General features: G+C 37.3%; 2 protein-coding genes across 2 annotated transcripts; one reads left to right on the forward strand and one right to left on the reverse strand.

Moving 5' to 3' along the window:
- Nucleotides 1-1,820: 1,820 nt before the first annotated feature.
- LOC133863209 (uncharacterized) lies at nt 1,821-2,909 on the reverse strand. The gene has a single exon (XM_062299177.1). The coding sequence runs from the start codon at nt 2,907-2,909 to the stop codon at nt 1,821-1,823; it is 1,089 nt and encodes a 362-aa protein (XP_062155161.1).
- Nucleotides 2,910-14,196: 11,287 nt separating this feature from the next.
- LOC133864514 (protein TIFY 10A-like) lies at nt 14,197-17,079 on the forward strand. Its single transcript, XM_062300868.1, has 5 exons — nt 14,197-14,480; nt 14,667-14,859; nt 15,767-16,005; nt 16,116-16,173; nt 16,810-17,079. Exons 1-5 carry the CDS (start codon nt 14,348-14,350, stop codon nt 16,931-16,933), a joined length of 747 nt encoding a protein of 248 aa, XP_062156852.1. The 5' UTR covers nt 14,197-14,347; the 3' UTR covers nt 16,934-17,079.
- Nucleotides 17,080-27,997: the final 10,918 nt, after the last annotated feature.

A 27,997-nucleotide genomic window follows, 5' to 3' on the forward strand; every position in this document is an offset into this window, starting at 1 on the left:
AAGAAACACAGTTGGAAATCAGCTTACAAAACCCCAAAGAAAACCCAAACGCATTCAGCGCTTTCAACAAAAACTCCCAGTCTACCGTATCATAAGCCTTGGCTATATCAATTTTCATCATAATGGTACCCCCCCGAATTGGTTTATTTATGTCTTGAGCCAATTCCTGTGTAAGACTTATGTTCTCAAAAATACTTATGCCAGGCAGAAAGGCTCCTTGCTCTTCAAAAACCAAACGACACAAAACAGCAGATAATCGATTCACAATCAGCTTTGAACATATTTTATACACAACCGAGCAAAGGCTAATAGGCCTAAATTTATCAAAGGAACATGGGTCCGGCACTTTCGGAATCAAAACAAGAAAGGAAGCGGTGTAATACCTCAGAAACGCCGTACCCACAAAAAAATCCTTGACTGCCTCGATCAAGTCTGTCTGAATAAAATCCCAACAATGTTGGAAGAAACCAGAAGTAAATCCATCTGGGCCAGGGCTGCTATTAATCAGAATATCAAACAAGGCATCTTTAATTTCCTGCTCCGTAGGGCTCCTACATAAATTCAAATTTTCAGATTCCCTTACCTCTTCTTGGATAATATCTGATAAACTAAGCACCGACGCCGATGCCCTGTGACTCAAAAAATCAGCAAAGTGAACAACTGCTTCATTATGAATCTCTTCTGGCGTAGACATCATTCTACCATCCGGAAGTTTCATCGAATTAATAATGCTCTTCTTCCTAGTCTGCAAAGCTGCAAAGAAAGAAGCATTAACCTCCCCATGCCCTATCCATGTATTTTTAATTTTTTGAGCAATTCTGGTTTCCTCTCGTTTCAACTAAGCGTTTAATTCTGCTTGAGCCTCAAGCATTTCCGCTTCCACTTCTTGTAAATAAGACTCTTGCAATTGAGTTTCCTTTTGCTCAACCTTTTCCTCCAGTCATTTTAAGTGCACTGTAGTCCAACCGAAAACCTCACGATTCCATCTTCTAAGAGCATTTTTAACTTTTTTCAACTTATAAGCAAGCTTCCACAAACCAGCTCCTTCCACCTCCTCATTCCATAGATTATGAACAAACCCCCCAAAACCTTCATGCAACATCCACATCTGTTGGAATCTAAAAATGCTAGGACCATACCTCTTATTTGAAATCTCCAACCGAAGAGACATAGGCGCATGATCTGACGATTTCCGAGGTAAATATTTCAATGAAACCGTCGACCAACTATCCAAAAGCCTTGTATTACACAAAGCCCTATCCAAACGAGCCCAACTACGAGTCAAACCTCCACGCCCATTACACCAAGACAGTTTATTTCCAGAAAAAGGCACTTCAATCAATCCACCATTTTGTATAAAAGAGGAAAAATCTTCCATTGCCCTTGGCAAACACGGACAACCTCCTCTTCGTTCCCCATCATGACGAATAGTATTAAAATTGCCAATAATCATCCAAGGCATCTGTAAAACTCCAAATGACAGAAGACCATCCCAGAGCTGCCTTCTCTCCATGTAATTACATTTAGCATAGATAGCAGAAATGAGCAAAGAAGAGTTGATTATAAAAGTAACATGCTGATTCGACTCCTGAAGAATATTAACTTGAACCTCATCTTTCCAGAAGACCCACAATTTACCACCCGAATCACCATTCGAATAAGAAACATCAAATTTCAACATACCTTACCAACGTGCAATTTACAATCTTGTCGAAAAGGCTCCGCAATAATTAAAATTTTCGGCTTTAAAACTTTTATCATAGCACATAATCGTGTCTTCGAGGAACCGAGTCCTCGACAATTCCAAAACAGCAGGTTGTCTAACATTGATCAATCCGTTCAGGCTTGCTAGGAGCCTGTGAGGAACTGCGTAGCTTCATACTAGATCGCATCTTTGGTTTCAAAATTTCTGTATCCAAGACACCATCTTTTTCTTTCGCAAAATGCGGTATCACACCTACTCCCTCTGAATCCGAAACAGACCCTGAACTCCTCATCACAGGTTTGGCTACTTTTTCGACTCTCCTCCCCCCAAGATTTTCCTTGGCCAACTCCTCAACATTATCATCTAGATTCTCCAATATAACACCATCCAGAGAGCCATTTATAGATATAGGATCGCACTCCTTTTCACCATTCAGTAGGCCAGCCCCTCTAGAATTGCCAGAATCCCCACCAATCTCCATAGATTTCATTGTACAATCCATGTTAGTATTAACCTCCAGAGTAGCTCCCGCTATGATCAATTCAGGACCCCTCATCTCAGTTGAACCTTTAACATTTATTTCCATTGACTCCAATTGATCCTTGGACAGCCCTTCGTCACTTCTAGCTAGCCCTTCATCCCCGCAATACATTCCAATTTTTTCACTCTCCATGACAAAAACTTCCTTATTCACCCCAGAATTTTTAGCCTCAAGAGTATTTTCCTTGACAGCCAAATCATCTCCCACAGGTTCTCCTGAAACAGAGGACCGATTTCCCCCCAAGACGACCATCTTCTCTGGTGCTATGAGTTTTTGCGGCTTCCATACAAGACCCGATTCCTTCTTTTTCCCTATGTCCTTCACCAACAGCTTACAAGTGCCAATATTATGCCCTTGTGTACTACATTTGGTGCAAAAGGCCGGAAGGGTTTCATAAATAATTTCCTGACGCACACTGGAAAGCTGGCAAGGCATCCCAATCCACACATGTTGCACTGGTGGTTGGGAGATATCCTTTAGAACACAGCCCCTAGCCCCATCCGTGCGAGTCGCACATTTTGTTGCATTGTCTCTCCGAAGGAGAATTCCCACTAGAGCAGTAATATTTCGTAGGTATGACTCTTGATAGAAGTTCGGAGCAAGCCCCGGTAAGTTAATCCAAACCGGTGCCATCACAGGTTCCACCTCTTCTGAGAAGTCCATCGTTCACTGAAAATTGCGGTAATTGACCCCATCAATCTCGCTGCTTTCACGGGACATAGCCTTGATATAATTTTCCTCCAAAGAAAATCGAACGAACACGTTTCTGGGCTTCCGCATCGCTGAGACTACTGGCTAAGAGACTAGGCCCCAACGCCCATTAATGAACGTACGGATCCGATCGAGTGAGGGCCTTTGCTTCAGAAACTTCATCACCATAGCAGACTGAAACGGGGCCCCTGATCTCTCAATTTCGTCCCTGGAAAACTGTACGCAAACTTCCCCATCCACAACCTGGGGAGGTCGAAACGGAACCACAACCTCAGGGATGGGCTGAGGTGGTATCGACACCAACTCCGCAAAAGACCGAGTCCTCCCCGCCACCATCGGAGGGCCCTTAAAGCCCCCGGCGGCCACCATTGTGGCCTTGAGAACCCTAGCGCAAGAACAGATCGCAAAAATATTATACCAAAGTGTTATCTGTTAAAATCCCATAGACCTTGGAAGAAGGAGGATTTTAGAAAGGGCTTTATTGAGAAAAACTCTTCAGATAAATATCTTCCACCCCATAGGAGGCATATATCTCAAAAAGGTAAGGACTTTGTTATTTGTGAAAATGCTAATCTTAAATTTGCAGAACCCTTCAAGAAACATTTCAGCAAATGAAGTCAACCTACCTGCTTTCATTGTGGTGTCTCTGGACACATCAGGCCATACTATCCTCAAATTCGACATCCGCAACCTCGGATCAGGAAAACAGAGCAAAAGACAGGTAAGTCTAGCTCTAAACCTTCCAAACCTCATCATGCTTTTCGGCAACAATGGCATTATCCTCAAAAGGGTTCTCCCTCATGCCGTCAATGTGGTAAGTATGGCCACACCAAAGCCAAATGCTTTAGAATGAAGCCTCACAAGCCCAAGAAGAATCAGACCAATGAAGGGCTTGTCAACATGATGAAGAGTGTCCTAGTCAGACTGATCAATTTGGACATGGCTCACACCCCTGCCTCACAGGTAAAGAAGGTATGGGCAAGGAAGGATGAGACCATTCACCCCTTGAGGGGGAGTGGACTCACCTAGTGGGGAGGTCTCCCATGCCTAGGATTTTGGTTCCTAAATCCTAGTGCATGTCAGGTATGTTTGCATTGCATCTTTATATAATCTTATCTCATGAATGCTTTGCATGTTGTTGTGGAATCATCTATTCTATCCCCATATTTTCTCTTGTTATCTTGAGAAACATCTGCAGATTTTTTTTTTGGGATGACAGTTAAAGCACGTCGGACATCTGCTCTTCTGTCTTGGTATTTCTAAACCTCTCTCCTTGAGGACAGGTTTGATTTTACCTAACATGCTGGGACTAGATGTTATTTCCTTTTCCATAAGCATGTCCTTGTTTTTTTTTTTTTTTCCTATTTTATTGTTTTCAACCAAAAAAAAAAAAAAATTGGGGGAGAAGATGCAGAATTTTATTTTTTTATATATAGCTTTTCAGATATTGTATGGGTTTTTGCCTGATATCTTAGTTCATTGTGCATTAATTGAGTATGCTTATATATGATTGAGAGTTTATGTCTGATATCGGCGAAGTTTTCATGTGCATCTTAATTCTAGATAGTTGCTTTTCTTATGCGATGAAAAATTGTGCACTATCCAAAGCTCCCCTAAGATATTTCTTTTCTCTCCTCTGACTTTTAGATTCTGGAAATTTTAAATGAGAGAGATTTTTTTGCTAAGATGGTCAAATTGACCAACACCCTAGTTGAACCTAGGACCCATAAATTCTAGCATTCTTTCTAGGTTGCAGCACCAAGTGATAAAAAGTATTCAAAACTAAATATATGTGGATAAATAAAAAGATCCACTGCTTATGCTAAATCTGTTCTTGATCTTGTCCCTAAAGAAACAGTCAATGATCAAATTATTGCGGAAATCGACGGTCACTAAAGGACGAAGTAAAAGAAAAGTGTTGCAGCTTAGGGGGAGTGTATCAGATGAGGGTGGCTAAGCCCTAGTAAAATAAGGTTTGACTTTTGACTGATCTAACATTTATTTTCTCTCTTATTTAGAAAATTCGGTTGCTTTAAGTCATATCAGTAAACTTCATACCTTATTGAGAAAGCTTTCACACACACATGCATTGCATGAGTTAAGTTTACTATTGAAAATTTTTTATCTGTAGGGAAATTTTTGTGCTTATTGACTTTTAACTCTCAATTATATCTTGGTATATTTTTGAAATGCTATTTGACTGTTTTATCAGTTATTTATACATGAATGTTCTAAAGCTAAAGTTAGGAAATTTTTTTCTGCATATTTACCTCTGTTTTTCAGCTTCTAGTGTGAAGCGTTCGAACAGACATGCTCTAGCGTTCGGATGTGCTCAGCTCTGTCGATCTCTTATCTGACAGCATGCGGTTCGGACGAGTATGTACCACGTCCGGACGCGAGCTTTTTGCTTTCTCTGTGGTAGCGCGCCAAGCAGCTACGTGGATTTTAAATTTATAAGTTTACCACTCGTAATAGTACGTATCGACTGTACTATAGTAAGGCTGATCGAACCACAGAGATTATTGGTTGTTTTGCGTAACGGGATATCTAAAGAGACGTATCTAACTTAACTTAAAGATAAAAATAAAAGCAAGAGTTGTAGAATTGAAGCTACAACAATAAAGTGAAGGAATGAAAGCGGAAATTGAAAACAAACTAAGAGAAAACTTAAGGTGTTGATCTTATCCAATCCTCAACCAATGAAATGCTTAAAGTCCATATGGATCTTCCTAACATGCTTGATATGAGCGCGTAATGGGCGTCAACCATTATGACGACCTCGACACGAAAATACTTTCGTTTAGACGTAGTTATAAAGCACCTAGTTTTACATTAATCTACTCCACGTAAAGATTACACTATAATTGAAAAAAATTTATTCTACCAAAGGTGTGGAGTGACTAATGCTCCCTAGCTTACTACTCTAAAACACATCCCAAAAAGCATACAAGATATACGAAAACCCTAACTAGGCCACAATGATAAGGTATCTAGTTTCACACCGATCTATTCCATGTAAAGATTGAACTACAATGGAAAGACATTCTATACTACCAAAGGTATGAAATGATCGGTGTTCCCTAGCATACCCTATAAAGTGACTCTAATAGGTAGTCAAACATCAAGTCATATAGAACCATTGCAAAAGACATCATTCTTATTTCTAAGAATGTTGGTTTTACTCAAGAAATCTAAGAAAACTCATAGACAAGTTTAACTCTTTTTCATGAATAAATAGATTGGAATCTTGATACCAAAACCTTTTAGCATGGGTTTTGATATCCTTTAGCCCTTAACAATCATCAAACATCTAAAGAAAATCCTAAGAACCTCAAGAACACTACATAGGTTTTGGATAGGATTAGGATCAAACCCTAAGACAGAATTTAGCTAGACATGAATTGAATCTAATCTAAGCATGAATTTAAAGGAAAACAGTAAAGAAACAAGAAGGAAATGAATTAAAAACAACTATATTAAACTAAGGAAATTCGGATTACAAAAAGGGAGAAAAACCTAAGCTAGAACATGAAGAACAAAGAGGAAAAAGAAGAAGAAATTGCTCTTTGGAATTAAGCCCAGAAAACGTGCATCAAAGTAAACTAAAACATGAGAAATTAAAGTGATACACCTGAGAAAATCCGAACAAACCCCAAAAGATGCATGTTTAAACCTAAATCCCTAATCTCATATATATAGAGAATTGGATTTACAAAAGACCATCAAGAGTTAATTCTAGCATCACAAACAGAGCTGATCGGCGTCCATTTTTGTCTACAAAATCCAACTTATGATTTGAATTGCATAAAGAATGCAAAGATCTGGAAATATCTGATTTTCTGGAAGACGGAGAATTCGATCGATCGACTTTTATTTCGATCGATCTAACTTTCGATCGATCCAATATTATGTTGATCGATCGAACTGCCTTAGCCAATTCTTCAACTTGCAGGAACAATCCCGAACTCTGGAAATGACTAAAGTACTCTTGATGTATTTTCAGGTCTAATTCAAGTGTTTTGAATTAGATTTCAACTAAGACCTGAAAATAAGACATAAAACAAAACTACAACAAAACGTTATAAATACAATACGAACTAGGTCTAACAAATGCAATTTAAGGGGTCTTGAATCGAATAATTCAAGACTTATCACTCTGCCAAACACACACACTACTTTTTGCTTGTTCTATCATGTTGTGTTGTGTGTTTTCTCTCATACTGATTCCGAGATTTTGGCATTCTTTGCACAGCTTTTCTCATTCCCAGGTATTTCTTTATTCTTTTAAGCTTTGGTTCTTTTTAGAATATTGAAATCTTTAATTGATTATGATTTGAGAGATTATGCATGAATATCTTTTTCTATCTCCATGCTAGATGGATATTACTAATCTGTGTCTTTTGGATTGCTACATCTACTTTTGTATTTCTTTATGCATCCAATTGATAGCCATCATAATACCACATTTTTTTTTTAAACTAACATAATCTAATATTTCCTTGTGGTGTTATTTTTGGATAGATTTCTGTTTAAATATTTTCAGGAATATGTTGTCCGGGGCTTCCAGCATAGTGTCAGACAGAGGGCTCTTTGGAAAATAGACCAGTGTTGAAATCATATGTTCCAGAGATCTTAAATTTTAGATGAGCTCATTCCCCCTGCTCATACAGAGTCTTCCATAACCTTTTCTCTAGATTTGCACCAGCTAGAGATTCAGGGGTGAATCTTTTTTATCATCTTGCAGACCACTTGTCTAGAGGATTTCTTTCTGCGGATGATCAGTTTCGGGCAAGAAGACTCAAGTGGCTAAAATTTTTAGTCTATGGTTTCCCGACTTCAGGAACAAGAAGCCGAAGTGGCTCAAATTCAACAAATATGATATCTTGAGGTTTTGGTTTTCTCTTGTTGATTTGAGTTTTTAATGAGACACTTTACTATTATTCTTGTTGTTTTGAATTTTAGTATGGTTTTCTCTTATACTCTGTTTACCCTTTGTCCTTTTGTGACGAAAAGGTAGAGTATTTTTTGTTTTTGGACCGGGAATGTAATTCCAAACCGGTCAAGTGTTTTTTTGTTCCAGAATGGCCAAAGGGGGAGTTTGTTAATATTTTATATTGGCAACATTCTGGTTGACAAAAACACTTTATGTAACGGTTGCTTTTTAACAGGTTTATCGGTTCTATTCAGAGTCTTCAAGTGATATGGACAGTGTCTCATTTCATGCCATGTGTATGGTCACAAGTTTTCAAGAAGATGTCCATGAAGATTCTCAAGTCAAAACAGCCGGTTCCTGTGCAACCGTCTGGACAGGCCTTTAAAGGCGTCCGGACGCCCCGCATTGTCTTACAGATAAACATTGAAGATTTCTGGACGCCAGGTCAATCAGTATTCAACATGGAGTTGGATTTCAGAAGTTGACACTGTTTAAGAAGTCTCTGCAAGACGTCCGGACAACGTGGCAACACGTCCGGACGATGTCTAGTATTTCAAAATATTCCAGAGTTCCGTTCGAACGTGGAAAGGATTTTAGCAAAGACCGTCTGGACGCTTGGTCAAGCCATCCAGACGTGAACCTGATAAAGATAGAATTACGCTGTTTCTAAAAATATATCGCAGAAAACCGTTCGGACGTGGCTAACTTTCGTCTCGACGCTCACTAGCCAGAGTCCGAATCTCAGCATTTTTTAGGTCTCTTTAAGCCTATAAATAGGGGGCTCTAGGCTAGTGTTTTGTACAGAATTCGGTAGTGAATTCCATAGTGCTTTGAGAGGGTGTTTAGGGAGAATCAAAGATCCACTAGCTCTCATGCCATTGCCGGTGTGTGCTCAGTTGTTTGTGTGAAGTCTATCTTAGGGGTCGGCTCTAAGGTAAAGGAATCCATCAAAAACCCCTTCAGGTGGAAGATCTGGTTGGGAAGCTTTCGTGTTGGGTTACATGTCAGAGTTAAAGGTATGACTACTGCATAGGTTTATGTGAGTACGAGTGTCTTGTAACTAGCTTTGTTTTTGGATAGTGGATTTCCTGGGTTTGGTTTCCCCGGAGTGGTTTTTTCTCTTCATAGAGTTTCCACTTCGTAACAAATATCTTGTCTTATTTAAATTCCGTATTTAAGATATTTGTTTGCACAGAAACACACACACTAGGTTTAAATTAGAAGTCAATAAATATTTTCATAGAGGACTTTATAGGCATCCTTGAGTTCTTCCCTGTCTTCATCGCTGTTCTCTGGGTAGTAGGATTGGGAATCCTCCTGGTCTTCATGTGGAGTCACAAAGGCTAGAAATTTTTGATCTTGAGCAGGAGTTTCTTCTTCTTCTTCTGACTCATCACTGAGAGTTGCATTGTTCGCCTTCCCTTTAGCCTACTTGAGATTCCCATAGTTAGCCCGAATATGCCCATAGCCTAAGCATTCAAAACATCTGGGACCTCTTGGATCCTTCTTCTCAGCTTCTTTTGGCTCAAATTCTCTAGGGGCCTTCTTTAGTCTTTCGATGAACATTTTCTTGAATTTATCATTCTTCATCAGTCACCTGAAGTTCTTGGCCAGCATTACCACTGCATCTTCTTCATTATCAGAGTCTTCCTCAGATGAGACTCTAGCCTTAGATACCTTGAGGGAAATTGTCTTTGCCTTCTAGACTAGAGGCAGGGAATACTCATAAGTTGAAGAGATCCCACCAACTCTTTAATCTTCATCTCATCTAGATCCTTTCTTTCTTAAATAGTACTTACTTTTATCCTGAAATGCTCAGGCAAAGATCTTAGAATTTTTCAGATGAGTTTTACATTCGAGACTGTCTTCCCAAGACTCACCATTGAATTTCTCAGGCCACTAATCTTAGTCTAAAACTCCCTGAATGTCTCTTCTTCAAGTATCTTAATTTCTTCAAATCTAGAAGTCAACATCTAGAGCTTAGTAGATTTAACAAGTTTTGTGCCCCTCATATGTTGTTTCTAAGATTTGTCATGCTTCTTGAGCGGATTCAAAGTTTAAAATTCTTGCGAATTCAGAAAGTGAAAGAGCTTGACATAGAGCATGGAAGGCTTTATCATTGGCAAATCGTGCATTTTTTTGAGTAATTGGCTCGACAGCTATAGCCTCTGGCTTAGTCCAACTAGATTCTACAATATGCCAAACATAAATGGATTTAAAAAAAAAAAAAAAAAACGCATACAAGCTTTCCAAAAGGCAGGAACAAAATTAAAAGTTTGAGACATAGTAAAAATAAAGTAGAACTCAAAAAGATCAGACTCAAGAAATTAATCTAAACAGAGTGTATCAAGCTCTGATACCAATTGAAAAATAAAGAGACTTCTAAATTACGGTGTGTGTGTGTGTGTGTGTGTGTGTGTGTGTGTGTGTGTGTGTGTGTGTGTGTGTGTGTGTGTGTGAACAACGTGTAACAAAATATCTAAATGCTAAATTTAATGAGACATATATTTTGTTAACGAAGTAGAAACTCAATTAAGGGAAAAACCACTTCGGGGCAGCCAAACCCAAGAATTCAACTATTCGAAAGACAAAGCTTGTAACAAGAGAGTAACACTCACATACCAGATGTAGCGATCGTATCTTGTACTCTGACACGTAACCCAATGTGAATGCCTCATAACCAAGTCACTTACTTGAAGGGATCTTCAATGGATTCCTTTACCTTAAGGCTCCTCCCTAAGATAGACTTCACACGAACAGCACACCAGCAACAGCTAGAAAACTAGCAGAGCTTCACAATATCTCCCTAAACACCCTCTCTAAGCTATAGAGAATTCAATACCGAATTCTGTAAAAAATGCATGCCTAAAGGCCTTTATTTATAGGCTTAGAAGACCTAAAACGAGTCTGTTTCTGATTTCTCTAGGCGACGTCCGAACAGAAGCATAGAGGGTCCGGACGGTATTGCCTTGGAGTCAAGACAGATGCAATTTGTTTGCATGTAATTTCCTTATCAAGGACTGCATCCGGACGATGTTGCCCTGTCATCCAGACGGATGTAGATTGTCTTCCCAATCCGTGTCTTTAAAGGAAAACTGTAATCTCTTTGAATTCTGAAGAGCGCCCGGACGTGTTGCCATGACGTTCGGACAGATGCACACTGGAACTGTTTAGAAGCTTCTCGACACTGATGGGCGTCCGGATGCATCACTGGGCTGTCCACATGGAAACAATGGATTCGACTTCTGCTGAGTTGGAATCTATATAGAATCTTCCTTGAACACTGAAATAACCTTGTTGAAGCTTGTGACATTGAAACTTGTCATAATAAGGCTTTCTTCGTATTAGAGAAATAAACTCTAAATACTTTGAAGATTCTGAAGTATACGGCATCCCTGTTAAAATAGCAACATTACATAATAGTGATTTTGTTAATAGAATGCAGCCAACAAAACTAACAGATATGATAATATTTATGTACGAGAAATGCTACAAATACTTTTAAGTGCTGACTTCTAAAAATGAATATTTTTTGACATGTAGGGTTGTAAATGAATAAGTCCGTTCAACAACTAGCTTGTATAAACTCGGCTCAAATTCAGTTCGTTTAATAAATGAGCCAATTGTGAACACAAAATTAAGCTCGATTATTAAATGAGTTATACTCGTATAAATTCATATAAACTCCTATAACTTCATTTTTATTATTTTTTATAGTATTGTTTTAATTTCGTAATTAGAACATATTTTTTAAAAAAAATTAGTCGAGCATAACTTTTATTAATGATCATCTTAAGCACTACGCTCAATAGAAACAATATAAAAAAAAATACATTGTAGAACTTCCTCAATTAGAAGATGTCATCCACGAGAGAAAGTGCTTCCTTCGCAAGATGGTATTATGGTAAGCCGCTCCATTTGCATCTCTCATAATATGACCGACCTTCCTGGTTTGCAAATTGCTCAGTACTCCACTAGCATTCTTAGTCAATGGCCATACATGCTACAACTCCTTTCCGCAATGACCGCACCACTTAGAGAGCATCACTTTCTAATTCTACCCTTTGCATCCCCAATTTTCTGCTAACATCTTGAGTAAATAGGAATTCTCTTCCAATATAATAGATATAGCTTAAATTATTGTTATTATGAGTCTTGATATATATATATATATATATATATATATATATATATGTGTGTGTGTGTGTGTGTGTGTGTGCGCGCGCGCGCGCGTGCTCTTAATGAATTTATATACATACATATAAACTGAAGATTGGATTATTTAAGATTCATGTTAATTTGTTTAATTAACTCAAATAATAAAAACTTAACAATAATTAATTAACTAATAATTAGTTTGGATTTACGAAAAAATAAAAAATGAACAATCATGATATTACTTTATATAAGAATGAATAAATTAACTGAGCCACTCCTTAATAAGCTCAAGTTCGCTAAAAAAAATAAATAAGTCAAACTTGAACACATTATGTAGCTTGTTAATAAGCTAAAACTCGGTTCATTTTCAAAATAAAATCAAATGAACAGAATTTAAACATTCAATACGTACTCAATTACAATCTTATTGATATAACAGTGAAAATTAATATTACATGTAATCAAATGGTAATTGATCAATTTATTCCTTCAAAAAAAAAAAATTGGTAATCGATCTAAAAATTAATAATTTTCACTCACACTTTTAAAAGTGTAATGCTACATATCACCCATTTATTTTCCTTTTGTCCCCCCAAAATTGATGTGGCTCTTAAAATCACAATTGGATCAAAATTCAATAATGATCTATCATAAATTCAATGGTGATTTTAAGAGAAACATCAATTTTAAGAGGATAAAAAAAAGACAGAGATAATATATAGCATTACTCCTTTAAAAATAATATACACTTAAAAATAAACAAAGAAGTACAAAGAGCATTCTCAATTTCTCATGTATTCACGTGAAGAACGTTGAAGTGTACCCACGTGAATTGCGTGAGATATCCACCACAAACCGCGGTGAGTTCGCGGCCCAAGGAATTGATAACGACGTGTTGTGGTGTGGTCAATAGGGCTGCCTGCAAATGACGGAAATGACACTCGAATTTGTAGAGTTGTTTATCACGTGCTCTATACGAGTAACGAATCTCGAAGAGACGTGACGGAGTCGCGGCCTTTAATATCACACGCACGGGCCCACGCTTCGTTTCAGTCCTTGTCGGGCACGTAAATGTTACTCCATTTACCTAACGCATTAAACTCCGGCAAGTGCCAGAAATGACTGAATAGACATATGAGTTCCTAGAACTACAAAAGTACCCTTACAAAATTACAGTTCAATTACGGTATATTCTCATATGAGCGATTTTTTTCTTTTTTTCTTTTTTTCTTTTTTTATTATTGGGATCGAATTATATTTTATTTTCCTTTTCTTTCCGACAGTGAAGAATTTCCCACACAAGGATTGTGTCCAGGACACTTTGAATCACTGGGCTTAAAAGTAGTAATCTCATATGAGAATATACTTTTCTTTAAATTTTTATTTTAAAGAAAAAGTATAGACATAAATTAACTACAAAATTGGTCTATAATTAATCTTTATAAGCCAGTCTAATAAAATAACTTGTGTTTGTAAAGTACATTTTTTTTTATTAATGATATTAAAATAACATGTTAGAAACAAATGTTATTAAATAAAAAAAAATCATCTCAGATGCTAAAAGGCATTATTTTATTAGATTAATTTGAAAAATATTTAATTTTTATCCAAAACATATTCTCATGCAAAGGAAAGAGTAACTGTTTTTAGCTCTTAAGAGCTAACACAATGAAGACAACTAATGGTTCTCCATTTAACAAGTCTCGTTTTAAATCATACTTTAGTCTCCTTTATTCAAAATTCATATATTATTCCAAATATTTTATCAAAATTAGTTGCCAAAAAATAAAATGGGAATAATTTGGAATTTTCAGTACCCACAACAAAATAGGTGATATTAATTTTAAGTTAAAATCTTTAATATGGCCAAGGTAGATATGAAGAATACACAGATAAAAGAAAGGAATGAGACAGATTGGACCCAGTCCACTGAGGGCAATCTTGTAAATGTGTCAGCAAAAGCATCTCGAGGATGCCTTCTCTCTTTGTTCTTCCATTGACTTGTTTGTTTGAATATGATTACCATCATCTTGCTTTCCACCTCTTTTTCTGAAGCAAAAAACACGTGGTCTAAACAAATAATAAGATAATTCCACGTCCACATCCACATCCATGGATAAAAAAGAATGGTACAGCTAAGGACCAACCAGGTTCAAAGCACATGCTAGGAAACTGACCAGCCGCCCATGTATATCCCTGCGTCCAAGCCTTCCCCATTTCTTCCCAAAGTAACAGCAAAACAAGTCTTCAAAACAACGGCACTGTGGAGAATACATCTGAATTTTTTAGCCAAACAAACATGTTGAAGACCGGAAAGGCAACGGAGAAGTCCAATTTCGCTCAGACATGCAACCTCCTGAGCCAGTACGTGAAGGAGAAAGGAAGGATGGGCGATATTAGCCGTGGAATGAATAGGAAACTGGAGCCTAAAGGTGTTCTTTCTTTCTCTATCTCCATATCTTTTTACCTTCTGTTTTTGTACATAGTTTTCTTTCTCTATCTTCCATATCTGTTTCTGTAGATCGAACACTGTTAATTAATATAATATGCCTGACTTACAAGAAGTAGTACTGTTGGATCGAACAAATTGTCTCATAGTTTGTCTTGCCACGTTTCAGAAAAACCCGAAACATCTGATCTGCCAGCGGCAACCACTATGGATTTATTAATAAACATGGAAAATTCAGCTGAAGCTTTGAGACAAAACACCGTGTCTCCTTCAAATGCGCAATCCAGGGATTTTCTTCAACAGTTTGGTTGTTTCGATCCCTCAAACTCGAGCGACATGGCTTCTAGTAAGGCTGATTTCAGGTATATATGCAGACATTTGTGGTTTCCGGCCTATATATATATATATATATGTATGAAATTAAGAAACATGAACTTATTTTTTTCTTTAGATACGCATGGGTTAGTTCGAAGCATATATATACTGTTGCTCAAATTTCATATATACATGTCTAGAGTCGTCTGAAATTACTGAAGATCCCCTACTTTTGGCACTAAACTGCAATTTTAGATACACCTGCGAATCCAAATTAACATGTTTACTAAACGGGTTAATCATGGGTCAACGCATTTAACTTGGTGGCCCGTTTAATTTGTATAATTATAAAATCAGATTTTATTTTTTCTTTTAACCTTATTTGCAAAAAAAATTCATCAAAACTTTCTTTTGGCTCTTTTTTAGAGTCTCCCAAAGAAATTATGTTTTCAATAAGAGATTTAATTATTTATTTATTGGAGTCTTTTTTTTTTTTTTTTTTTCCAAATAATATGTCAAATGGATTGTGTTTGGCTCAACTCAATACAGCTGATTTATTAATGGTTATGTTGGTCAGGTCGGATTGGGTTAATACGATACAACATGTTTATCAAACGAGATATGATACATTTACAACTTTAAAACTTTTTTGAAATTAACTATTGGATATAAAATATGTTATTTACACAATTCTTATATAAGATATGTTGTCCAGCTAACATATCTCATTAGATATTTATGGCCCACATGTAGAAAAATAGATTCTATAGTTAATTTTAAAAAAAAAAAAAATAAATAAAATTTGTTAGAGTTATGCAAGAGTATATATTCGATAAATAAAAACTTATAGCACGTGCACGTACATAGCTCAAGCATAAAACTTGCATGAAATATTCAAGCATTAATCCTTTAACAAAATTGTTGCTAAATTATAAGTATTTTTTATTGCTTCAGGAAACCGGCGATCAAGGAGGCTGTAACAGCCCAGATGACTATTTTTTACGCCGGCCAAGTACTAGTATTCAACGACTTTCAGGCCGACAAGGCAAGGGAGATCATGGCTTTGGCCAGAAAGGGATGCTCTTATACTTCTGGCATGGACAAAGTTAATTCAGGAAGTTCTATTGCAGCCTCGTCCCAAAGGAATACCACCCAACAAAGCCTTCAACAACAATCTCAAGCTATTGATTCTGGTAATTTTCTTGTCTTGTGTGAATAATATTAAGGGGAGCTGCATGTTTATGATGGGTTTCGAGAGATTTGTATATTGTATTAACAATTTTTATTTTTTCTTAATTTTTAGATTTGCCAATTGCAAGAAGAGCTTCACTTCACCGGTTCTTGGAGAAGAGGAAGGATAGGTAAGCACTCTTATAGAGGCGATCTCTCCCTTTCTTCTCTTCTTTGGTAAATTCCGATCATTATAAATCTTATTTTTGTGTCGACTTTACACAAAAGTCAAGGAAGGTCGGCTGAGTCAGATTTTGGGTTTTCAACATTTTCAACACCCCTGGGTTCAAGGGACATAGTTGGATTTTTGGAAAGAAAAATTGTAAAATCAGTAATTTGTGATTATATCCATTTGCAATAAATTTTTTGTGACATAAAAATGTTTTGAGAGTTTCTTAAAATTAATAAATAGGTCCATGCACTAAACTTCGACATAATTTTTTTTTTTTTTTAACAAAAAATGAGTGCAGGGATCTATTTATTAATTTTGCATACTACATGGATCTCTCAAAATACTTTTATTCCAAAAAAAATTTATTGCATATCGGTATAATTATATGAAATGATTTAATATATATATATTTTTTTTTTATAGTTTTAGGGTAACGAATAATGAATTTTTCTTGAAATGTTATTATTATTATTATTATTATTATTGCTGTTCAATTTGCTCCCTTTCCCTTGTATTTCTTTAATGAAAAATAAAAAATAAAAAATCAATGAATTACATAATTAATCTTCTCTTCTTTTTTTTGCCTATTTTTCAGGGCGGCGGCAAAAGCACCATATCAAAGCAACCCACCTTCCGAAGCTCCTCCCAAGCCCAAGGAAAGCAACCCATGGATTGAGCTAGAATATCAATCTTCAAAACAACTCGAGCTTAAGTTATAATGACCACCTCACCATTTCCTAGGACCTCCATCTGGCGACTTTAAAAATCAAAATTATACAAGTTATTAGGCCTTGTGTACTTTTTTTTTTCTCAATTATTTAATAAATTTGTACATACTATTCATCAAGTAGATCAAGTTTCTGAATTTTCGAAATGTCATAAAACTGATAAGTTTGTGGGCTATTGACACTACAAAAATAAATGAATTTTGTGACTAAATTTTAGTGGCCTTTCAGGATGTCTGAAAGGTCACTAAACAATAGTGACTTTTGATTTGTGGCCATTTTAAAAGGTCAGTAATTAGAAAATCAATAATTATGATTTAGTGGCATGCCATTGGTTGACACGCCACTAATTAGTGGCGTGCTAGAACGACACGCCACTAAATATTAGTGGCGTGTCACTGAACGGCACGGCACCAATTAATGTAATTTTTTTTTTTTGAAAAAAAAAATCAGCAATTCATTTATTAAAAACCCTGCATTTTTACATGTCCATTCTGCAATCCATTCTATTACATTTCCATCAATCTATGATCAACACAATCACAACAAGCCTGCATTTTTATCGATAATCAACAATCACAACTATTAAAAAATCAAAACAAAAGTTTCTACTATCTATTACATTTCCATCAGTCCATGATCAACACAATAACAACAATTTGCATTTTTATCGATGATCAACAATCACAAACATATATATCATAGATTCATAACAATCAAAACAAAAGTTTCAACAAACAAAATATACAATCAATTTTCTGTCAAGTGGTTCATAACAAATTATACATATTACAATACAGGAACAAAATAACCCTAAATGTTACCCAATATCAATTGTTAGCAAGATTTTCATGACCAGGTAACTGTACAGTATTTTCCGCAGCAACTGTGAGTGATAAAACAAACATAATTAGCAAACAATATGATTGACTCATATCAAGTCCTAAGCATTGAGCAACACGTGAATTTAAACAAACGAAATCATACTAAGAAAAAAAAAAGTTATTAATTATTACCTGATTTGCTATCAACAGATGATATGACATAGATCTGATGTGTGAAATTTTTGTCTGGCGCTACGTTATCATTAGAGATTTCGGGCACGGATAATGACTGGAGCCACAATGACTCCATTTGGCTAAAACGGAACATAATCTAAGACAGTGCCACCAACACCTCATCCATTTGTGCCTTGTGTCGTGCCCGCTCACCCTCAAGTGCTTTCTCGATCTCAGATCGACCATTTCGTACGAGAAGATGGCGTGCCCTTTATTCTATGATCAAGGTTGTGAGGGTGTATGGTATGGGCGAATGGACCCCCACACAGGCCAAATATTTGGCCCAACATGCCAACTCTGCCTGCGTACTCCGGCTTATTGCCGAGCGCCTCCGCGTATGCATAGTCATGTCTCTAGCGTATCGTTCCGTGTGTTACACTTGACGATTCGGCAAGGTCGGTTGCTATTAGCTCTGCCATCCTCTCCTGCATGTTGTATTAAATGTTGGTGCATCAAATAAATGGGCATCGTAAATAAGTTATCACACATATAAGAAAAGCAATATATGAAAGGTGAATAATATACACATCTCTCCTTCACTATGTCATTTGGATAGCTTACATCCTTCCTCATGTGAGTTTTTATGTATGATTTTACTCGCGTCGGAGGAGTGCCATCCTTGACAGCTTGCTGAAAGAATAAAACATTATAACACACAGGATTATATATATATATATATATATATATATATATATATATATATATATATATATATATATATATATATATATATATATATATATATATAATAACATATAATCATTACGACATGCAGGAATCTTCTCATACCCAAGCCCCATGTCTCTAAGAAACTTTTTCTCCTCATATGTATTAGCTAGCAAAGTGTTATCACATGTAGGCAGCAACTGAATGATGAACTCAAGCAAAGCCGAGAAACTATTGTTGCTAATTCCGCCAATGCACTTCAAGTTATACAAATGTACAGTAACACTCAGCTTGCTATGTTTAGTACTCTCATGAAGTGGCTTCTCCGACTTTTTAAGCATGTCGTATTACTTAAGAACGTCACGCTGGTTCTTTATTCCACTCAATTTCTTCACCTCCCTCAACCACGACCTCAGGCTCACAATTGTCTTCTCTAACTTCATGCATGCTGAATGCATTGCGCAACATTACGTGCATGTCACCACCCCGTTCTGTGCTTCCACTAGCCGCATCTGCAGCCGAGCGATTTGAGTAAGAACCTCCAGCAAGACCCCGTACATGCTTCTCACTATGCCAAAACCATGTAGTGTATATAGTCATTATTCTCTTACCCCCTCTCAAGTGGGCAAGTACGACACTTGGTGGGTGGCGCTAGTTATTTCGACACGACTTACAAGGGCAGTGGATATTTCCATTGGGGATCCGATAGTTATTAACTATGAAGTCAACAAACGATCTACACCCATCTCTGTATTCCCTCCTATCCCTAGACTTTGTCATCCAAGTCTTCATCTTTTTCTTTACGTACAATACAAAATAGTAATAAATGAACATACTAAGTTTATGAGACTTCATACTAAGTTTTAAAATTTGAATATTTCAATGAGAAAGGAAGTTCAATCCAATTATTCTAATAAATATCTAAAAGGTTAGCACAAAAATAAAAATAAAAAAGGCATGTGGACACTAAAATATCTAAGGTGACCAAACATAAAATAACTGAATAAATGAAAACAATGGATATTTATATTCACAATATGATCGGAATAATATTTATCTCATTATTTTAATTTATTATTGAAAGTATATAGGTTTAAGGCAAAAGGATTTTTTTAACTACCGATTCAGAAAAGTATAGATTACTATGTATTGACCAAACTAATGATTATTCATGATTTCATAATTGAATCAATTACATACTGGTTATAGCAACCTACTAAAGAAATGTTATGGTAAAACTTTGTTTAAAACGACGTGGTAGAAAGTTTCTTCTTCTTATTTCTTTTCTTTTATATATACATATATTTTAATCTTTGAAAAGTCTTTATTTTTATTGTGTGTGTGGAAGATGTATTACGAAGGGCTAAGATATCCATCCATAGGGTGAAACTATGATTAATGTTAGTATTTTGGCCTCATTCTGTGTTTGGACGAAATCACTTAAGTGTAAAGATGCTGCTAAACAGGGATTTCACTATTCAGAGTCTGCAAGTCAGAAGAAATTCAAGTTCCCTGTAAGCCGTCCAGACGATCGAGCCATCCCATCCGGATGCCCATCTGTCCTCTGTTTCATCCGTCCGGACGCTAGACAGACCAGCATCATCCGTTCGGACGAAGTGTTCATTCCGTCCGGACCCCATACTGTATCGAGAAGTTTCTGTGCCAGCTTGCATCCGTCCGGACGTTTCAGCAGCATGTCCGGACGCCTCCTAGTACTTGATCAGTTTCTGATTTCTTTCCAAGTTTCAAGAAAGGGAAGATCAATCAACCGTCCGGACGATGTGGTATCCCGTCCGGACGCCCGTCTCCGTGTGGCAAGAATCGCAATTCAAAAATGATCGTCCGGATGTCTGACAGCTGTGGTTCGGACGCGCGTGCATCAAAGAAGGAAATTGCCGAATCGACTTCAACCGTCCGGATGACTGCTTATCATGGTCCGGATGCACGCATTACTGATATGGAAATTGCGTGTTGAAGAATAGCCATCCGGACGCTCATCCCCCATGGTCTGGACGCTCGAGAGCCTTATAAGGAAATTACTTGCAGCGGACGTGCGACCGTCCGGACGATGTCCTTAAACAGGAAAGATTTCTCTGCGGGAATTTCGGAAAATCTGTTCGCACAGTTGTCTGTCCGGATGGCCCATGTCCACCATCCGGACGGTGCCTAGGTATATTTTGCCTGACGCTCATTTGAGCCCCAAGCCTATAAATAGAGGCCCCTGGGCACTGAGAACTGCAAGAATTCGGTGTGAATTCCATTAGAGCTCAGAGAAGTTATCAATCCCTCTGAAGCCGTTTTACAAGTGTGCTGTGCTGTAAACCGAAGGCTATCTTAGAGGTCGGCTCTAAGGTAAGGAGTTCCATTGAAGACCCCTTCAGGTAGGTGAACCTGGTTGGGAAGAGTTCGTGTTGGGTTACACGTCAGAGATCAAGGTACGACCACTGCATCGGTACATGTGAGTGTTACTGTCTTGTATCTAGCTATGTCTTCTGAATAGTGGAATTCCTGGGTTTGGCTATCCCGGAGTGGTTTTTCTCTTAACTGAATTTCCACTTCGTCAACAAAAATCTGTGTGTCATTTACTTTCCGCTGTACTTTAATTTTTGTTGACACTTATGCACACACTTTATCTTTGAAGTCAATTTCAATTTTTCAATTAATATTTATTTTGAATATTAATCTTAATTACGGTTTACACATTCTTATCTTTATTGATAAAAAATTGTAATAAGTTAAGATATTCAATAGAACAGTTTTCATATAATAGTGATATTAGCAACAATTACTGTCAATACTAGTAATAAGAATTTGATCCTCCTCGAAAACCAAATTTCTAAAAGTTGCATCCACTCATTGTATATTCAGAGTGTATATTTATGCAATAATCTCAATAATCAACATGTCAATAACATGTCAATATGAATAACATGTTGGTTGTTGATATTAGCAACAATTACTATCAATACTAGTAATAAGAATTTGATCCTCTTTAAAAACCTAATTTCTAAAAATTGCATCCACTCATTGTATATTCAGAGCGTATATTTATGCAAAAATTGCAATAACCAACATGTCAATTACAAAAATAAAAGACCAAGCAACATAACAACATCTACAATTCAAAACAAAAAACGAAACAATAACAAAAATCAAAAACTGAAACACAACACAAAACAATAAATTTATTTTACATATATTAAACATATATAAAGATATTGAATATATAATTGAAAACAAAAAAACAAAAAAATTGGAGAGGCATGCACTAACCGTAAGTGGTCTTGGGCGATTGTGGGTGCCCAACGTCTTGGGCGGAGCTGGCCGGGAGAGCGAGAGATGAGAGAGAGAGAGAGTTAGTGAGAGAGAGAGAGAGAGAGAGAGAGAGAGAGAGAGAGAGAGAGAGAGATGCATACCGGCTGGGTCTTGCCGTGCGGCGGTGGGTCTTGTCGAGAGAGAGAAAGTAGAGTGAGAGAGTAGGCGCGTGGGGTGTTGCCGCTCGGGAGTTGGCATTTAACCACATTTTGTGGCGTGTTAGTGACCGACATGCTACAATTTTGTGGTGTGTCTAATTGACACGACACAATTTTAGTGGCGTGTCTACCAGACACGCCACAAATTTAGTGGCATGTTCATCTAACACGCCGCTAATTATTTTAGTGAGATGTTACTTTTTAACATGCCACTAAATAGTGAGGTATCAAAAAGTACTTTATTGTAGACACGACACTAAATGTAGAGTTTTTTGTAGTGTGAAAATTCCATATTGACGTTTCCTCAGTATGTTATGCTAATCAGCATGACTTTGTCACGTGAAACCTCAAAAGGAGGAAACTTTAAGTGAAAAATGGCTTATCAGTAGTAGAATTCTCATGAAAGGCTGTCAATGGTCAAATTGGATCTACAATCTGACATAGTTGAGGTAAAATCTAGTTATATCACTATAAAAAAATCAGGAATTCAGTGTCGTTTAATTTAGCATTGTTGTTTGTATAAAATGGCTCTAAATCTAACATCGTTTAAACAGTAAACGACACTTTAATTTATTTTTTTATGTTGTTTACTATTCAAACGATGCTAATTAATGTTGTGAAAAATTTAGTAATATATATTTTAGTTTAATGTTTTTAAGAGAGAGAGAGAGAGAGAAGCTCTCTTGTGCTTTGCGAAGGAGTGCAAGAAGACGGAGAGGAAGAAGAAGGAGAAGGAGAAGAGAAGGAGAAGGATGAGGAGGACGAAAAGGAGAAGAAGAAGAAGAAAGACGAAGGAGGAGGAGGAGGACACTCCAGAAGCTTCTGCAGGAAGAGAAGAAGAACAAGAACAAGAACAAGAAGAGGATGATCCTATATTTTTTTTTAAAAAAAGTTTTTTATTCACATTAGCATCGTTTAGGAGTTTAAGCGACACAACTGATTTAGCTCTATTTGCACAGTAAACAGCTCAAAATTGTTAGTGTCGTTTCACTATTCAAACGACACTAACAGTTTAGTGTCGTTTGAACTATGAAATGACATTAAGCTTTTAGTGTCGTTTACTGTTAAAACGACACTAACCGCTTAGTGTCATTTGAACAGAAATTACGTTAATAAGCACCGTTTGAATAGTAAATGGCTCTAATTTGGAATTTCATCCCTATATTTAGGGTCGTTTTCAAAGCAACACTATTCAAATGCCACTAAATACTTTTTTTTTTTTTTGGTGTTTATATAGACTTCAGACTTATATCAGTTAGAATCAAATTTATATCAGTTATATAAACTCTCTCCCTTGACCCACTTCCCCTCCCCCACAAAAAAAAAAAAAAAAAAAAAAAAAAAAAAACTTCTGATTCTCCCTTTACTGAACCAAACACTACTTTTTAAATATTATCATCTAATTTTAATTTCAAATCAAAATCCTTTTATTGAAAGATTAAAATTCGGGCCGATACAAATGGGGTTTGAAACAACTCCAATAGATCTAATTTTCAATGCTCATATCCTCAATGATCTTTTCGCACAATACTCTAAGCCGCTAATGTTAGTGCCAACCACAATAATGCTTAGCTCATAAAGCTCTCTAGTCTCTTCTAATAGTTCTTAAAAATTGTGCAACAGAGAGCCTTAAAAAGAAAATTGAAAGCCAGTTAAAAAGAAAATTTCGTTCTAATTTTGCATGGCGGCATCCATACATCATAATAGATTGTCCGGACATGATTAGGGTTTTACACCTAGTCAAGCCACCATGTCCGGACAGTTGCGCACACCTCAGCGAACATAACTTTTTGGAAGTCCACTATGTTAGGACACCACCACACACAACTCTATAAAAGTCTTCATGTAGAGACACCATCGCACACAACTGTGCACAGAACTCCCTAAAGCACACCATGTCCGGACATATGCGCACTTGCCAACACACATAACTTTCTACCTGGATCATGTCTGGACATCAGCTTATGTATTTATTTTCTTGGATTATTCTTCAACTCTTCAACACAAACCTAGGTAAAAAAAACTACCAAATGTGATTATTAGTTTGTGATTGACTGCATTATGTTGGACAAAATCACTTCAATTCAATGTTGCTTTTTAAATCAAGGATGTTGTTTATATTCAGAGTCTACATGTCGATTTTGTGCTTCAAGAGGATTCTGTGCAGATTTCAAGACAGAAAAGTTGAATCCTTTGCATCCGTCCGGAAGTCCTTGGCTATAGTTCGAACGCTCATCTGTCAAGCATCATCCGTCCGGACGACGTGGTTATTTCGTCCAGACTCCCATTAGTGTCCAGAAGCTTCGAACTGTTCAAGGTTACATCCATTCGGACGTCTCAGCAACACGTCCGGACGCTATTCAGTGTTCAACAAGTAAAAGGATTTCCTTCGCAGACACAAATATGGGAAGACAGCTGCAACCATCCGGATGACAGGTCTACACCGTCCAGACGCTATCCTTGATAAGGCATGACGTGGAGAAGATTTGCAACCGTTTAGACAACAGGACTATACCGTCTGGACGCCAGTCCTTATTATGGAAATTGCGTGCAACTGTAGTGCAACCGTCTGGATGCTAGGCAACACTGTCAGGACGGGGCCCTATTCAGGAAATAATTTCAGTGCTTTTGGAAAGCCGGTTGCATAGTTGTCTGTCCGGACGCTCTCAGCTAACGTCTGGACGCCGCTTAGAGAAAATCATTCCAGACTCTATTTAGGTCTTTTGTAGCCTATAAATAGAGGCCTCTAGGCATGTAATTTGTAAGAATTCGGTATTGAATTCCTTAGAGCTTAGAGAGTATAATTTAGGAGTTATTATGCTAATCAGTTGCTCTCAAGCCATTGCCGTAATGCTGTTGTTGTGCTCGTGTTAAAGTCTATCCTTGGTAGGAGACCTAAGGTAAAGGAATCAATTGAAGACCCCTTCAAGTAGGTGACTTGGTTGGGAAGCGTTCACGTTGGGTTACGTGTTAGTGAAAGATACGATCACTGCATAAGGGTATGTGAGTGTTACTGTCTTGTTACTAGCTTTGTCTTCTGAATAGTGGATTACCTGGGTTTGTCTACCCCGGAGTGGTTTTTCTCTTAATTGAGTTTCCACTTCGTTAACAAAATATTTGTGTCATTTAAATTCCCCATTTACAATATTTTGTTACATATTGCACACGCACATGATTAAATTAGAAGTCTCTTTATTTTTCAATTGGTATAAGAACTTGGTACATTCTATTTAGATTTATTTCTTGAGTGTTATCCTTTTGATTTTTATTTTATTTTACCATGTCTCAAAACCTTATGACCGTTCCTACCTTTGATGGCACGAACTATGGCTATTAGAAAGCTCGTATACGTTTCTTTTTAACATCCATTGATTGTTGGAAAACTGTTGAAACTGGTTGGACTAAGCTAGTAGATACAAATACTGAGCTTGTAACTGAAAAGAACGCACGACTTGCCAATGATAAAGCCCTCCATGCTCTATGTCAAGCTCTTTCACCCTCTAAATTTACTAAAATTTCAAACTGTGGAACTGCTCAAGAAACATGTCAAATCTTAGAAACAACATATGAAGGCACAAAACTTGTTAAATCTGCCAAACTTAAAATGTTGATTTCTAGATTTGAAGAGATTAAGATGCTTGAAGATGAGACATTTGGAGAGTTTTACTCTAAGATGAGCGACCTAAGGAACTCGATGGTGAGTCTTGGGAAGTCCGTCTCGGATGTAAAGCTCATCTAAAAAATTCTAAGATCTTTTCCCTAGCGTTTCAGAATCAAGGTGACTACCATTGAAGAAAGCAAAGATTTAGAAGAGATAAAGATTGAAGAGTTGATGGGATCTTTTCAAACCTATGACCTTTCCCTGCCCCAAGTCAAGAAGGTGAAGACTATTGCCCTCAATGCATCTAAGAAGAAAACCAAAGTCTCATCTGAAAAGGACTCTGAGAAAGAAGAAGATGTAGTGGCAATGCTTGCCAAGAATTTCGGAAGATTGATGAAGAATGATAAATTCAAGAAAAAATTCTCCGAAAGACTGAAGAAGGCCCCCAAAGAGTCTGAACCTGAAGAAGCTGAGAAGAAAGACCCAAGAGGCCCTAGATGCTTTGAATGCTCAGGCTTTAGGCATATACGAGCTGACTGTGGGAACCTCAAGTAGGGAAAAGAGAAGGCCTACAATGTGACTTTCAGTGATGAGTCCGAAGAAGAAGAATCTCCTGCTCCAGATCAGTTTCTAGCTTTTGTGGCTCCCCATAAAGAATAGGAGGATTCTTACTACTCTGAGCATATTGATGAAGATAGGGAAGAACTCAAAGAAGCCTATAAAATCCTCTATGTAGAGTTCGAGAAGTTGAGGCAGACTCGTAAGCAACACATTCATGAGCTGAACAGTTTATAGACTGAGAAGAGTTCACTGCTACTCAAGATACAGGATCTAGAAGAGAAGCTACTGGAAACACAAGTACAGTTGGAGAGGGTCACTGATGAGAAGCTGACTCATATGCTGTAAATCCAGAAGAGCCTAACAGACAAGACTGGACTCGGGTATGTAGCTCCTCCCTCTGGCATTCCCTCTACTTCTATGACTGTTTTTGTTAAGCCCACAGTCCCTAAGCCTCTTCTCACAGTTGTGGACAAAGGAAATGACGTAATTGGTGGAAATATTCCGGTCACTTAGAAGCTCCCCACCATTAGACGACCTTCTATATGCCACCACTGCGGTTTAAGCAGGCACATTTGACCCCAGTGCTCTCTTCTCAAAGCTCAAAGATCAAAGGTAAAAAAAAGAAGTGCCAAGACAAGCTAATTTCGGCTCAAGACCTCTGGCTCATCAGGCTCCCCAAGATCAAGCTCCATGGCATCAGGTTCCAAGGCACCAGGCCCCGCGGCGTCAGGCTACTCAACACCAGCGGCATCAACAGAGATTTGCTCTTGCCAATCAGAATGGCAAACACAAGACTAACAAATCAAGGCAATTCTTGAAGAAGCCGCAAAAGATGGAGGATGATCAATTCTATGGGGAGCTTCCTATATGGATGTAGAGTATGATACAGTAGATGGATCATCAAATGAAGTCCTGTCAACAACCACCACAAGGAAGGCAGGCATGGGTCAGAAAAGAGGCAGACATTCACCCTTGGTGGGGGAATGGACTCACCTAGTTGGTTAGGGTTCACATGCCTAGGATTTGGTTCTTATTCCTAGAGCATTAGGTTTGATTGCATTGCATTATTCTCTACATGTCATATCTTTGTTTGCCTTGCAATTTAGGAACCATGGTTATTTGCCCCCTATTTCTCTTGTTCTGATTGAGAAACTTTTGCAGGTACTATTAGGGGATGAGAGAAAAAGCACATCGGACGACTTTTTTTTTTTCTGTATTGGTAATTTTGATCCCTTCTCTTTGAAGACAGGTTTGATCTTACCACATGTCTATTCACCTTTGTAGCATATTTTTACTGTTTTTCATAAAAAATAAAAAAAATAAAAAATTAGGGGAGAAGATGCATAAATTTCATTTTTTATTTTTTTTCTTCTGTTGGCGTTTCAGATATTGCATGTATTTTATATCTCAGTTCATAGTGCATTAATTGTAATACCCAGGAAAGACACCATACTTAAGTTATTAAAATGTGTGCATGCATAAGTATAAAGGCTTAAGAATTACTATTAGTTTAATAAAATTATATATTTATGCATGTAGAGAGTTGGATTAGTAAAAGTTATCGATCAATGTCGATCGAGCGACTTTGGGAGCAATGTAGAATCGATCGAGCGACTTTTTGGTCGATCGAGCGATTATGGGTCGATGTCGATCGATCGACTAATTTTCGATCAAGCGACTTTACCCAGTGCGGTGCAGT

This window comes from Alnus glutinosa, chromosome 3, assembly GCF_958979055.1.
Source record: "Alnus glutinosa chromosome 3, dhAlnGlut1.1, whole genome shotgun sequence".
Classification (NCBI taxonomy): domain Eukaryota; kingdom Viridiplantae; phylum Streptophyta; class Magnoliopsida; order Fagales; family Betulaceae; genus Alnus; species Alnus glutinosa.

What these genes read in the sequence shown, in the direction of transcription:
- LOC133863209 (XM_062299177.1), bottom strand. Translation starts at nt 2,909, where the DNA reads ATGGACTTCTCAGAAGAGGTGGAACCTGTGATGGCACCGGTTTGGATT.
- LOC133864514 (XM_062300868.1), top strand. Translation starts at nt 14,348, where the DNA reads ATGTTGAAGACCGGAAAGGCAACGGAGAAGTCCAATTTCGCTCAGACA. An exon ending in TCTAGTAAGGCTGATTTCAG is followed by an intron (nt 14,860 to 15,766) that starts GTATATATGCAG and finishes TTATTGCTTCAG; the next exon opens with GAAACCGGCGATCAAGGAGG. An exon ending in ATCTCAAGCTATTGATTCTG is followed by an intron (nt 16,006 to 16,115) that starts GTAATTTTCTTG and finishes CTTAATTTTTAG; the next exon opens with ATTTGCCAATTGCAAGAAGA.